At 43.5% G+C, this 12,828-nt stretch overlaps 1 protein-coding gene across 1 annotated transcript; it reads right to left on the minus strand.

Moving 5' to 3' along the window:
* Nucleotides 1-1,999: 1,999 nt before the first annotated feature.
* On the minus strand, nt 2,000-2,476 carry LOC308218570 (uncharacterized protein C11orf87 homolog; the record flags this gene model as incomplete). The annotated part of the gene is made up of 1 exon (XM_080612779.1): nt 2,000-2,476. The coding sequence occupies one exon, from the start codon at nt 2,474-2,476 to the stop codon at nt 2,000-2,002; it is 477 nt and encodes a 158-aa protein (XP_080468905.1).
* Between the last annotated feature and the right edge of the window lie 10,352 nt (nt 2,477-12,828).

Consider the following 12,828-nt stretch of genomic DNA (forward strand, 5'->3'; position numbering starts at 1 on the left):
TGAACGCTTTTCATTGTCCTAAATCTAATCCCTGTGGTGCAATACTGTGCTGCAGTTGCATAAGGAGGTTAAACACAAAAGTTCATGCATCCTTTATTAGGGGAAACAAAACAAAGCCAATTTCCTCGCCCAGCAACAACCAGGAAGCCATTAGCATCCGATCATAGGGGCTGAGGGCGAGAGTCAGCCATCACTCCCATCAGACTACAATGTGCACAACTCCACTCGGCCGCAGGAACACTAGCCACACTAACCTCAGCTGGTGGAGCAGCTCCGTGAGCTGGGTGATACAGACTTGCCTAAAACGCTGGAGGCACAGGTCCAAACTCAACAGCAATTTCCCATCATACCAGGCAAGACTGGAACGGGATAAACACATGTAACAGAAACACTGCCCTGAAATCTCTGCATTTTGGGGCTATTAGGAGCACTTCTGCCATCCTCTTTCTCAGTTTTAAATTGGCTTTCACTCCCAGTTTAGTGCCACACACCGCCTCGGGATTTTTGTAGCCTAACAGCCACCCTGGGAGGCAGAGTACAGCAGAGAGGGAGTTAAGTGATTACAAAATACTAGAAGCTGTGGACTATAACTATCTCCTCAGATCACTTTGAATGCCAGGCTAGAAATCACAAATAATAACTTGTTTTTAAAAAAGAAATCCCTCAGGATCACTTTTTCTTTGCTGTATTTTCAGATCTTAACATGCACAGTAGAGGGCTGCCTCTGCTATGATACCACACAAGATGATTCAAAGTTTGGATATGGCACTCTGTTAAGGCACCTTCAAGCAATGGTCATTGACTTAACCACTAAGCAAAGCTACATTTTCTGTACCCGATGCTGCTTCAACCAACACACACAGCACTAGCAGCCACTCACACCTGCCATCCATGAACAAAAAAATCCAGGTGCTTGCTAGGGAGAAACTACACCAGCCACTTCCAAAATAAATAGGAGCAGACATTTTGCTCAACTGCATGGTTTCTTCCCCAAGAGAGGAAAGTGGAGAAAATTTAAGTATTGTCTGTCCCTAATTGTCTATTAGATTAGGAGGGTTAAAAATATCTATCAGCCTAAAAAAGTAGAAGCCACCTCTGTACTGCTGCAGGATTTCTTGCTAGGAGGCGAAGCTGTAAACGCAGGCATTCAGAGCAGGGTGCCTGGTGCAGAACTGGGTTGTTTCAGGACCAACAGGAGGCACAAGGACAACCTCCCCTGAGAGAGGATAGGCAAGTTACTGCACATCACCTCATCCTGCCACACAAAAGGGTATTGGGTTTGGGTTTCAGGGTTCATGGCACAGGGATGTGGGGCATTTGAAGATGAAGGGAGCTGAGGGGAGAGGAAAGCTCAGTCATCACTCTGTGCTGGCTCCATCCCCCCTGCACCGGGATACTCAGCACTGCACATGGGGCACGGGGCTGTGGGGCTGGAGGGCACTTGCAGTTAAGCCCAACTAGGGGTGGCCATTTCTACACAAAACAATAGCCAGTCATGGAAAGGAGTGAGAGGGGTTCGGACAGGGGCATAGGTCCTAGCACAAAACGACAGAGACCAGGGTGGACTGTTGCCCTGCTCCAAGAGGACAGCGGATCCCAAGGCACCCGCCAGATCTGCCTCTCCCCCCACACCATGCACCCATGCCAAACCCACACCATGCAATGGTGACACAGGGTGCAGTGGGAATCCCAAGAGAGTGGGACTGTCCCCATTCTCAGGGTAATGATGTCCAGGGTAAAGGGACCCCCCCACACCCCTGACCCTGTCCTTTGGGAGGACGTCTTGATATTTGGAGCTGTGTGCAGCTCCTTCTCTAGTAAAAAGAAGCATCCTTTCCTCACACAGTCAGTGAGAAACACAATGTGATCTGTCATGCGCTTGGATCATGGGCTTGTTCATTAATTTTAATTAGCAATGTTTTCTTCTTCGGGGGCTAGAATAATCACTCAGGTATTTACAAACACCAACCAACGCCTTTGCGAGGTCTCCCCCAAATCATCATGACAAAATCACCGTCTGCAGGAGCCCAGCACCAGCTGTGTCCAAACAAGCCCGTGCTTGCTGAGAGCTTGGGGCTGCCGAGGGAGAGGGGCGCTGGATCTCCGAGTCCTGGGGGGGTCTTCCCAGCCGGCTGTCTCTTCTTTGAGGTGCCTCTCCCTGCACCCCTGTCCCAGGGTTCCGGCTCCTGCTATTGCTGCTGCGAGTGCAGTGGTCCCGTTCATACTCCTCCTGAGCCTTTTGCATTTTCCGCTTCTTCATCTTCCTCTTGTGGATGTGGAAGGTGGTGAGGGAGAGGAGGATCAGGCAGAAGATGAGGGTGACCAGGACAATCAAAACCACGGTGGATGAGAAGGACTGGAAGAGTTGACCCACTTGCGTGATGCAGGTGCTGCTGGTGTTTAAGGTGGCAGATGTTCTGTTCAGGAGACAAGGTGGCAGCGACAGCCTCAACTCCTTGGAGAGCTTGGCACTCATTGAGGAGGCTTCGGAAGATGAGGATCTTCCTCCCCTCTCCGAAGACGTCTGAATTTCGACCGGTGTCGGGCTGCAGGCGGGTGCTCGCTGGAAAAGCCCGGGATGCTACCGGCTCAGCCTCACGCTCACCCTGAAGTGACAGAGCAGCCTGCAAAGGAGCGGGACACATCAGCGCTCCGGGGAACCCACCCTGGGCAGCTCCCAGCTCTCCAGGACCTCGCCGGCGGCTGCGGCAGCCTCCTCCCCGCGCCCGCCAAGGCAGCGCGACGAGCGGCCCCGGCCCCCTGCAGGGAGGCAGCGGGACCGGGACGGGGCATCGCGCCGCCACACCGACTTCGCAAATCACTCGGCATCCCGGGCAGCACCGCCCGGTCGCTCGCCCCAGCTAGTTGCTGCGGGAAGGGAGAGAGAGAGGGAGGGAAGGAAGGATGGAGAGAGCGGCGGCCTGGCTGTCAGAATCGCGAACCTCGACGGAGACCTCTGCCCCAGAGCCCCTTACCTGCGCGGGCGGAGTGAGCGCCCGTGCGCCGCGGCCGCTGTGTGCTGCGGTGGCGCGGAATGAGCACGCAGAGCGGAGCCACCGCCGCTTCAGGGAGCGCCGCCAGCAGCTGACAGCCGCCCCGGCCGGTGACGTCAGCAGCACGCCGCGCCCGCACGGCCCCGCCTAGGCCCCGCAGCCACCGGCGCGGCCGGGGACCCGAGGCTGCCCTCAGTCCCCCCGACTCCCCGTGCTTCGCATCCCCAGGCGCTGGGACCGGCCCGGGCCCCTTTCCCGAGCACCCCAGCACTGGCCCCAGCCAGCCCCTGTCCCTGAGTGCCCCTCCACACACCGCGGCACCAGCGACCACCTCTCGCCACACAACCCCCTGCGCCTTCTTCTCCCGGGTTGCTGTGTACCCAGCGCCATCACACCGCGTCCCACCCGCACCAGGGTCCCCCACAACCGCGGGAGCGCCCGTCTCGCCTCACAGCCACCACACCGCTCGCTTCCACACTTCCAGCGGGGCTGGTAGGAATCTGAGAGCGCAGAAATGCCGAGGCGCCCGTGCCAAGTTGTGACAGACATCACCGGGAGCACTTGTGAAAACTTGCCTTGCCAAGGCTAGGTGTGCTGCGGCTGCTTTCTTCAAGAGCAAACGGGTATGACCTGCCCATTAATACATTTAAGATAAGTCGGACCATTTTTAAGCATAAAAGAGTTTGTAATTTGAAAAATACTTCCAGTAGAGATAATGGTGCAAAAATAATCATTACCTTTAGGATCACAGTATCACAGTATGTTAGAGATTGGAAGGGACCTCAAAAGATCATCTAGTCCAATCCCCCTGCCAGAGCAGGAACACCTAGATAAGGTTACACAGGAATGTGTCCAGGCGGGTTTTGAATGTCTCCAGAGAAGGAGACTCCACAACCTCCCCTCTTCAGATTGCCAGAAGGAGAAAACTCATGCGGTTGTGTACGACAACATGGGACAGGACCTGGTGGCCCAGGAGGTTCCTTCAGTCCCGTGTTGTGTGCAGGGAGCAGTTACTGTAAAGCTCTACATGAGTAACAGGACTTTAAGGAACAATAGAAAGTGCCAGTCTTTTCTGGGGGCCTGAAGCCACCTGAAAAGCCTGGAGGAAAATTTGTAAAAGACAAGCTCTGACATGAGCTGGAAAACCCTTCAAGAGCAAAGATCTGTCCAATCTGTGGACTATGACAGCCGAGAACCTGTCTTAGAGGTGGTGGGAGCTGGTAAGCTGGGCATTTAAGCACTTTGTTGTTTGAAGATAGATTTCCTCTGAACTGCTTTTGCTGCTGATAAACACACCGCAGCCTGTGAAACTTGGCCAGTCACTACTAACTCTATGATGGTTTTGGAGAAAGACTTACACTGCAGGAGATGAACAGCATCCAACCCAGCTGGGATACTTCTGATCATTTGCAAAGGAACTGCAACTTCAGGCTTCCTCTAAAACCAAAGGAATAGAGGTCCCCATTACTCCCTCTCCAGAATGACATGGTCTGATGCTTTAGAGAGGTGCTGCAGGAACTGCCCAGAGAGGAAAGTTGAGTCTAGAACTGAAAGACAAGCCCTTACTCATTCATGTATCCACTGCTCCTCACATTCAGCAACCCCATGTACATACCCAGTATCACTGCCCAAAATACACCTCCCCCATGTGTTCTCAGCCACATTCCCTGCACGCATGCATACCCTCTCTTGCATACCAGCCACATCTGCATATCCTCACTGACATTATGTCTGCATCCTTTTCTTTCCCCGTAAGAATAGCCATTTGCAGAGAAAACAGCATTGCCAGCTGTAATACAGGGATGAAGGTAACTTAGGATGTTAGCCCTGTTTATGGCAAAAATAACCAAATTGTGATCTGAATAAACTTCAAAGCCAAAGAATTTGCTAACTCGTGATGTGGTTATTGCAGAAGTTAATAGGACTACTCAGTTGTACCAGAATATTTTACTATGTCTTCAGGTTTTACCCGTTGGAAAAGGAACAAAGCTACTGAAAGTTAAATTGCCTGGGATAAATTTAAAAATCTCTGTGTATTATTTTCACCTGCTGTCTTTCACCATCTTGCCATTTGTCTCAAGCTGCCTCTTCCCAACTCACCCACTCTTGTCCCTGCTCATCCACTTTCACCCAGACCAGTGGACTAAAATGCCCAGGAGGATCCATATATGTTTTACTTGCTACTTTCAAAATGCCACTCGCGTTATTCTTTGCTTTCAGGATTAGCAAATAGTGAAAATGTGTATTGGTACAATATTTATTCCAAGTACAAGGCTTTTCCTAAACGGTAGGGAATGAAAGACAGGTCCTGGGAGTGGAGAAGGAAAGAGGCCTCAGTCTTACTCTTTCCCTACTGTCTCAGCCTCTTTTCTGTCTGTGATCGTGTACAATTTTGGAATATTTCTGCGTCAGCCAATAGCTATGAAAAGCATAGGTAGTTCTTGCTCTTACTTGCAACTAATTTTGCAATTTTAAATGAGTGAGGCGGTCAGAAGAGGAGCATTGTGGAGAAGAGGGGAAATAACTGTACTGTAATTATATATACCTCAGCATTATAGTTCATACTGGCTGCCAGCCAACCAAAGTATATAGATTCAAATACCTATGATCAGAATACAGGGAGTTTTAGAAATCAGGGGGGAGAAAATCTGTATTGCTATGGACCAGCAGCTGTGTATAATTTCCTTGCTATGATTAACTGATATAATTAGATTTGAATATAAAACCAAAATAATACTAAAAAAGAATATATCTCCGGTAGATAAGGTGGTCATGAAAAACCCTTCCTTTATTTAGCAGAAAAGAAAGGATATGATATATTCAAGAGTGCCCTTTTTCAAGAATAAATTGTGTGTTAGTTATAGTGCATTTTCCCACAGTATATACACAGAATGACATTTATGGAGGTTAGGTTTCTTCTTCGAGTAGGATTGACAGCTGTGTGATAAAGGATATTATATTAAGGGGATAGTTTTTTGTATTTTACAACAATGTTTGTACTCATTACAACCTTGATAACTCCCAGTCTTCTCTGAAATCACATTGTTAAGAAGCAGCCAGCATACATACTTGCAAATCCCCCAAATGGCCTTCTGTACATGGATAATTTTTAATCTATTAATTAGAGAAATTGTTCCTTCAGATGCTGATTCTTCAAGCCCTGCATTGCAAGGCTGTTTTTCGCCAAGGCAGTTGCCAGATGGGATAACCTGTATGAGCAGACACTGGTCATTTAAGTAAAGGTTTAATGGTTCAGGTCGTTGGCTACTAATGACCCTTCTCGAAAAAAATGTATTGCCCCACCACTGTTTAAATTTAGGAGTTGATTGCATATAGAATAATGCATGACCCCTTTTGCACTGAGATTGATTTCATCATTCACCAGACAGACCATATACTCCATGAATGCCAATGACTTTCGTATTAATTTGCAGTCTTCCCATGGGACTAAGGCCATCTGTGCAGAAGTCTTTTAGGACGCTACCTACTCCCGCGAGTATGAGTGAAGCCCAGTGATTTAAACATGGTCTGGAACCCTAGTGCTGTAAATAGAATGATTTTTAAAACCAAATAAAATAGATCTGTATTTCATGAGCACTCATAGGTCAGCTAAGATCCTATACATGTAAACACTGGTCTTGCAAAGTTTCTGTAAATGTCTTTGAGAGATTTTGATGGGACATAACTTGACTATAGCTGAGAGCGCTGCTTCCCAGGCTACTAGCACAGAAGCAGATAATCTTTTTCTTTCTCTCTTTTCCCTACATCTTCTAGAAGAGCGTAGTCAGAGCGATGTGGGCTTGCAATTACTTCATTCTCAGGAGATGATTCCTTATGAAGCTTAAGGACAATTTTACATATTCAATTTCTACTCTTACTTTAGAAAAATATTCTTTTCTCATTCTGGTAGAGGAGAAACCTACCACGTGGGATGTTGAGAAGAAAAAAGTAAGGATAATGTGAAGGACTGAGGAAGGTTACTAAGCTTTTGGTGATTTCAACAGGGTGTTGAATGGCACCAGGAGTAGAATATCAGTCCAGACTATAAAGAAATAAATAGACAGCATTGTTCATGCCTGTCTCAGTACACAGATCTTCAGTTTAATTATAACAGAATTCTAAAGCTGCAACATACATGTATCTACTAATGAGTAGCAGATCTGGGTAAAATTAATACAAACGGGGGAAAGAGGGGAAGAATTTTATCTGTAATTGTATAGTAAGAGTGCTATTTAGTTTTTCATTAGACAATACATTTCAGAAAGTCAGAATCAGGGTAATGACCTTTCAGATTTAATCATTTTGCTCTTCTTAATAGTTTACAGAGTTTTCAGAGAATTTAGAGAAGCAGAATTTTATTACATTTTTTAAATAGAGAACATGGCTAGTGGTTGGTGAAATATAAGCTGACCGTACTCGTGGATATCACATAGAGAAAAAACAAACTTGTATTGATTAGTTAAACTGGAGAGAGGTTTAAGTGTAATGATCCACATTTAAATCCGATTTCATGTTAGCAGCAACTCACCTGCTTCCCCTCCCACAGATTGAATGCATTTCAGAGCTAATTCAACATATCATTCACTCCAGGTTTTAATATGGGATAAAGCTCTTGTTCAGTCAAATTCAGTTTGTGACAGAGTCAGATCCAGCCCTGGAGGATGGTGGGTTTGTGCAGGCCTGCATCGCATTGTGCGAGCTAGGGCACTCTCTCTTCCCACCAGTGAGTGATGAGGGCGAAAATTCCAAGGAAGAAAAAGAAACAGCACACCTTCCATAGCTTATCCCGTAGGCTAGGAAGAGAGTGGTCCTGATGGCTGCTGCCCATGGCAGGGGGGTTGGAACTAGATGATCTCAAGGTCCTTTCCAACCCTAACTATTCTATGATTCTATGATTCTATGTAATCTATCTGGATACTTAGATGAACTGGAGCAGCAACAATGTGAAAGGGACACACAAGATAGCAGTCTGGTGACTGTTGTCTGCAGACAGGAGGCTGGTAGAGAAGGGACTTGAATCTGGGTCTTTCATCTCCAGGCAGCACGTGGCTCAGCCTAAGACAGGAGATTTTCTTGTTCATTCTACGCACATAACAATCCTCCCACAACCTGTAACATCTTGGCTCTCTTCCAAGGAGGAAATCTAAGAAAGCTGGGAAAGTGTAACGGATGAAAAAGCCATTTACCTCCAGCTGTACCAGAAAAAATCCATGCTCACTCAAGTCCAGGCTCACTGTGCTGTTCTTCAGTGAAGTACAAAGCTCAGATTTTGCCCAGGGCCTTTTATGATCCTTTTTTTATCAACTACTGTGTGAAGAAGGAAGTTAGTAGCATTCATTATTATTCTTTTCTGCTCTTATTTCCTAGGTCCTAAGCACTCAAGAGACCCCTGGTTTTATCCCCCCTTTCTCACTATTGCAATAGTAAAAGAAATCCTGATACCAGCTGCTGGAAATACCTTTTTCTCATGTTGTTACGTAGCTGGAAGCCTTTGTGGACAGCCCTGTTCTTCTTATTGTCTGTCACCCTGCTGGCAGCCAGGTGTTAACAAGTGACCACCTTCTGTACCACTCCTCTTACAGAAATTTGAATTAATTTTAGAAATTTTATTTAATCATAAAACTGATTCTTACTAGATTTATACCACTTCAGCTTTTTTCTTTTGAGGGTGCAATCTGGAGGAGGGGGAAAAGGATATTCATTTTTAATACAGGATCATCCCCAAACTTCATAAACATAACATTCCTTTATGCTCATATTTTCAAAATAAGGATCAGAAATGTGAAGGTATTATTCTGCAAGGTGCCATGCCCTGTAGTCAGATCCAACCCAGGATACAAACACCTGCTCACAGGAAAGGTAAAACTAGGTGTCACTAATTATTTGTTGGACTGGATCAAGAACCTTTGAGCAATAGCCCCTAGCGGTCATTTCTTCCTCTCTTTCCCCAAAAACCCACATGGCAAATGGAGCTGCCCCAGCTGCAAAAGGGATGGTCCCTTCCGTGATAAGGAGCCTCCATCATATGAGCGATGATATGGTTAGCTTTTAAAAGAGAAAAGGTTCTGACAGACAAACAAGCTCAAGGCTTTCACTTCGTTATTCCTGGCATTTACCTGATGTCATGTAGGATATGCTTGTGAATAATCCATTTGTACGAAAATAACATCATTCATCTTAGACGTGCTTATTTTCCCAATGATATCAGCAAGACACAGTTGTTTACTGTGCTTCCATTTTAAACTTACTTCACCACAGAGTGTAATAGACTCTGATGGAGAACCATGTAATATCTTAGTACTAAACTCTTTGTTTTTCTCTCTGTCTCCTGCTAGGTTTTGTTATGCTCTTTGCCATGTCATGTCTGAAATTAGACTGAAAACACTTTGAGAAAGCAACTGAATTATCTGATTTTTATTAGGACATCCTTTGAGAGAACATAAAGATCTCTCCAAAATAAAATAAAACCAACTATAGCAGCAGCTGGAAATAAGAAGAAAATACCAATGCAATAAACACTCAACAAGAGTAACTACTTCCTTTAAAGCCCTCCAAGAACATATCTGGATGTTCTTGCATGATAGCAGGAGGCTTTTTAGCTGTTTTGCACATACTCAAAGTATTGACACTGTAACTTTTCTCTGCATATTCAGATAAGACATGCCAGTAGCATGCAGAACTAGGGGAATCCTAGCACTGTTTCTTACTTCTGACCTTCGTGGCTCAAAATTAAAACCTAGTCGGCTAAACCATTGCTATAATACAAATATTTTTGCTTGCCTTGAAGGGCTCATAAGTATAGCTTGGCTAATCCACCTCTCACCATCTTCGTGGGTCATGCTGGGGTAGCAACAATGTGAAAAAGAGAAGCTTGGAAAGCAAAGGGAAGACTGAGTCTACAGAATTGAAAACAAAAGAATAAGCAAAAATGAATATGACGAAGCATTTTATAGAACAAAGATGAGCGGGTGGAACATAGAAGATACAGTCTAGAGGTAACAATTGTAAATAACACTTGTTTTGGGAGGAATACATAACAGTGAGAAGAGAGATTGAAAGAAATTGGAATTACATAACTAAAAAATTACACAGCATAAAAACACCACCTTTCATTTCAATCATAGGCCTATGAGGAGCTAACACTAAACGCAGTTTCAGTTGTTCTAGATAGAGAGATATGTAACAATCCTTATGAGAATGCACATTTGAAAGTTATGTAAACTCTGATAGCATGGAAAAAAAATGTGAAATGCTATAATATTTCCTTATATGTAGATATACATATCACCTGCCACTTTCAATGCTATGCAGTCCTTTCCAGCCTGTCATATTTACTCCACAAATTTGAGAAAGAGTTGAACACCCACCGCAAAGTGTGTGTTAAAATACGTCATAAACTCTCAGGGACAGGTACTAGGAGAACAGGATGTCGTCCTAATGAGGGGAAATGTAGAAACACAAATGAGATAGAATAAGAAGCTGTATTTCCTTTACTTTTTGTATGAAAAGAAGAATAGAGAGGGAAAGGAAAAGAAAGAAAACTAAAACAAGGGAAAGGAAGGGAAGGGAAGGGAAGGGAAGGGAAGGGAAGGGAAGGGAAGGGAAGGGAAGGGAAGGGAAGGGAAGGGAAGGGAAGGGAAGGGAAGGGAAGGGAAGGGAAGGGAAGGGAAAGGCAAAGGCAAGGCATTTCGAGTTTTTATTCTACTATTTCTTGTGACATTTGATGACAGAGAAACAAAGGAATGAGATGCTGGTTGTGGGATGGTTTGAAGCTAAAGCTACCTAGGTTTGAGCTAATGAAGCTAATGGTTAGATTGCCTTTCCAGATTAAAACAATCCTTGGAAGGGAGAAAATGAGGTTATCTGTCTAGTTCATGAAGGTGTCATTGTATTTCAACTGAACACATTTGTATGTTTCATATCAGCCAAAATTTGTTATGATTTAGAAAAAAATAATAATTTGACAAGTGGCTTTAATTTAATTTAGTCATCACATATGGTATTATCACATTAAAAAAAAGACTAATTAACAACAGCTGTCATTTAAAAAAGAGCTACTTTACAAAAGTACATTTCTCCATAGAGTTCCATAATTATTTTTACTATGACAGGAAAGGACACAACCTAAATACCTAAATACTTCATTGCTCGATAGACTAAGCTTCATTTGAGCTGTTCCAGTCTCTTATGCAAATTGTATCATATTAAACAAAATTTATTGATGCTTATTTAATTGGAAGATGGCAGCATCTCTTTTTAGCTACTTAAAGCCGCACCAATAGCTGAAAAATATTAGTATGAAAGCTATACAAACATAAACCTTGCAAATCAAAAGAATCCTGCTATTTGATGAGATTTTACACTGAACACAATCTCTAGCACTTCATCCCACAAATAACAATTGTGCTTGTGAGTAAAGCAAGGGACAAAGTCAGGACTACAATATTCTATTCCCAATTCAGCTACTGACTCACAGTGTGATTTTGCTCATTTACCACCTATAAAATGGAAAATGTGATATTGCTAATGACAGGGATAATAATACCTACATAAAAGAAGTGCTAGGAGCCTTAATGTTTGGAGAGAGCTTTGAGATAGAGCTGCTACATAAACACAAAGTATAATTAACAAGGGACTACAAGCTTGCACAATTTGTACATTCTTTGGGCTTTTAAAATTAAAGACAGGTGAACTCTGTATACATGAAAGACTAAACTCTGTTTTAATAGCTTATTTGAGAAGTCATTATGTTTCACAGTTGCCATTACATTGTATTGGACCTAGGCTTTTAAGAAGACCTAACTATTTTCCAGTCATTAACATGAGAAACTTTAAAGACAGTCCAAAATAATCTCATCAGTGTGACTACTGGCTAGAGCTTGTCTTATTGTATTCTCCTCTTTGTAGATATGTGTAACAATGCATTTATGTGGAAGGCAGGAGAAAATGAGCATGTGAACACAGAGAACTAATTCAGTGCTTTAGTGAAAGCTGAATTCCTGAGGTGTGGGTGAACTTAGGTTTTCTTATACCACAAATCTACCCTGGCGAAGTCTCTGAAAATCATAGAATCATAGAAATGATCAAATATAACCCCAATGATCATTTTCCTGACTAGTTCAAATATCTATTCTGATAGTGATGTTCTGCTTTTGAAAATAATGGATTACATTAGAACAGAAAAATAGTAAAAATGTGGATAAGATACTCTGAAAAGATGAAGTGTCCCTTGCTGAAAGGCAAATGAAACAGTAGCTTTGGAAAGGTAATATAAGCAACCAAAGTTAGAACAATAATGAAAAAGCCAATGTATGGATTACAGAACTTTGGAGACCACAGCACAATATCAGTCTGCAAAAACAGGTCAAAGGCATCTGAAAAGGTGCAGCAGTCTCTTTTATGTAATCAACAATTTTTAAAACAAATTAGCTAAAAAAAAAGAGAACAGTCTGTAAGTAATCTTTGTGTGCAAACAAATGACTAGTGCAGAGGAGCAGTAAAACCATCTTCTATTAATAGCTTGTTTTGTAGGAAAAAAATAGATAGGACTAGATTTGCGTAAAACCGGCAGACTACAGGAGCATGAAGAGTGAAGTGATATTTAAAGCATTTGTGTAAGCATACATTATTCTGAAAGATTTTCCAGTGCATGACATTTCAAATCCATTTCTATTTTCCTAAAAAACACGGCAAATTCTCAGACCATCATGGAATGGAAAATGTTTAAAGGTAAGGCTGTAATAAAACTGCTTAATTCTTCTAAGACATTTACATTTCATTATTATTAATTACATTACAATGCTAAAAGTCCTCATTGGGTCAATGTTATAGTACT

Source organism: Psittacula echo, assembly GCF_963264785.1.
Source record: "Psittacula echo genome assembly, chromosome: 3".
Classification (NCBI taxonomy): Eukaryota; Metazoa; Chordata; class Aves; order Psittaciformes; family Psittacidae; genus Psittacula; species Psittacula echo.